General features: G+C 33.9%; 1 protein-coding gene across 1 annotated transcript in view; it reads right to left on the bottom strand.

Annotated features, from left to right (window-relative positions):
* The window catches only part of EMWEY_00056610 (hypothetical protein, conserved), a gene marked incomplete at both ends in the record, with an annotated part of 2,079 nt that extends 1,671 nt beyond the window's left edge, over positions 1 to 408 (bottom strand). Inside the window, one exon of the mRNA XM_013480469.1 lies at positions 1 to 408. This exon is cut by the window's left edge and continues 1,671 nt beyond it. Coding sequence (XP_013335923.1) covers positions 1 to 408 — 408 coding nt within the window.
* Between the last annotated feature and the right edge of the window lie 2,092 nt (positions 409 to 2,500).

Below are 2,500 nucleotides of genomic sequence, written 5' to 3'. Positions count from 1 at the left end.
GCTGCCGCTGCCCTCGCTCTCTTGCTGCTGCCTCCTGCTGCAGCGCACACGCATGCGGTGTGTCTCCTCACCTGCGCTGCTGCTACCTGCATCTGTTGTACCAGGAGTTATTGTATCACCTGCTGCTACTGCTGCTGCTATTGTTGCTGCTGCTCTATAACCTCGTGAGACACCACCAGAAGCAGCAGCAGCAGCAGCAACTCCCCCCTTCGTGCTGCTGCTAGGAGGCAGCAGCTGCCACCGTACACGCCTCTCTGTTGCTTCCTCTAGTATACGAGGGATGCGGCCTCCTGCTGCTGTATCTAGGGATGCTTCTGTATCCGATAGACTTCTTGCTGCAGCAGCAACACGTGCTGCTGCTTCTGCCCTTAATGCCTCACTAGCAGGAACTGTAGGAGTAACAAACATCTTTTCTATGGGAGTAATAAAGCTGCTGCTGCTGCTGTTGTTATTGCTGCTGCTGCTGCTGCTGTTATTATTATTATTAGGGGGAAGCAAAGAAGATGAAGGGGAAGGTGGACACACAAAGCCCCCATCAGGGAGCGACTCTCTTGGTGGCTGTGGGGCCATTTGCTGCTGCAGATGAATTAAATAACCTTATACAGCAGCAGAATATATCCCTTTATATAAATAAGGAGAAATAAGTTGCATGCAGCAGCAGTCTTGGTTGCTTATAAGCATATTCAAGACACCGCTGTAGGCATCCTCGTTGTTTATGAGGAAAAAAGGATAAAAAAAGAAATAATTAATCCCCTAAATATAATTTAAATAAGTTTATAAACAAACTTATTATTATTTATTAAGAGTTTCGCTGCGGCAAGGCGATCTAATGACTGCGATTATATGCGAATTTCCTTACGGTTAACGAAATAAATAAACTTTTGCCGTTAAAAAACGTCTTAATGGGGACCAGAAGATGGATAATTTCCCCTAAATTGGATAATTTCTGTCTTTCCTCATACTAATAAACGTAAAAAAAGGAAAAATATGTAAAATTTTTATTTTTTTCCTCGCCATGGATGCCGCTGGTGTTGCTAGGGGCTGGCGGCTTCCCTAGCTGAATGAATAACGCATGTATGGATGTAGTAGGAACCACCAGCACTGCGCGTGGTTATTTGCTGTTTTTTTTGTGGTAAAAAGGAAAAAATCAAAAGAAATACAATAAAAAAAGAAAAATGTTATTTAATTTGCTGTGAATATCCATAAAAGACGACCGTGTCAGTGTGCATTGGCTTGGTTTCTTCTTGGTTAACAAACTTGAATGTTCTTGTTCTTCTTTACAGTGTCTAAGGATACTTATCAATGCCTTTTGCCATTCAGTAGAAAAAGACACTTAAATTATAAACTTCGCTATAATTTATTTTTCTCCATTTAAATAAATAAGAAAAGAAAAGAAAAAATAAACTTTTTTCTTCTTTTTTTGCTCCTTTTTTACTACATCGAGTCATACCAGTCAAGAACAAACTTTTCAACTTTTGAGCTGCCTATACACCCCAAATTTGCAACTTTCTCCCTTTATATTTCTTGTGCAGTCTTATTGTTACTTTTATTTTTTTACTGTTTGTGAGTAGTCAATGCAAAATATTGTTTTATTATAACTTATTTTTATCCCTAATAATATCATTATTTTATTTATTAATATTACTATAAGCATAAAGAAAGCTAGTTAATGTGTACATGAGGTATCTGCCTATACACCTGGTGTCTATACACCTGAATAAAGAATCAATATAAACAGCATTTAATGCTTTTATAAGTATGTTAAAAATAAAAAAAAAGAACAAAAAATTATATTCTTCTAGTTATCCTTACAACGGCACTTTGTGCACAGCAGCAACAGCAGCTGCAGCTGCAGCAGTAGGAAGCTGCTGCTGTTGCTGTTTTCTTAGTAAAAAAGGAAGCACTTCCCTGTTTTCTTTCCTTTTATTAATTCTTTTTTCCTTTTTATTCTTCTTTATTTAAAAGAATAAAAACATTAAATAATGCATGCAGTTGGCTTGATTAACCAACACCTGGTTAACACATTATAAACCCTAAACCCTAACCCCTAAACCCTAGACACTAAAAATAAAAATATGAATAAAAATATCCATATTTATTATACCCCTAGGTATATACCTTAATAATATATTTATCTGTATATACACCTATGCATATGCATAAACATATATATACATATATTATTATCTGTATATTCGTATATATTGTATTTGTATATATATACATATATATGTATACATAGGTATATATACATATATAATAAACATACTATTTATATATAAATGCATGCATGCATGCATGCATGCATTGATCTACGAAGGAGGAGGTACTAAAAGGAATATTATATATAATTAAATATATAATATATATATTATTTATTATATTTATATTTATATATTTATATATTTTTATATATATCTATATATATATTATTAATAATAAATATTATTAATATATCTATATATAATAATTAATAATAATATTAATAATAATTATATTA

The sequence above is a fragment of the Eimeria maxima genome, genomic scaffold, assembly GCF_000499605.1.
Source record: "Eimeria maxima Weybridge genomic scaffold, Emw_scaff1963, whole genome shotgun sequence".
Lineage (NCBI taxonomy): Eukaryota > Apicomplexa > Conoidasida > Eucoccidiorida > Eimeriidae > Eimeria > Eimeria maxima.
This window is presented reverse-complemented; position numbering and strand designations above follow the sequence as displayed.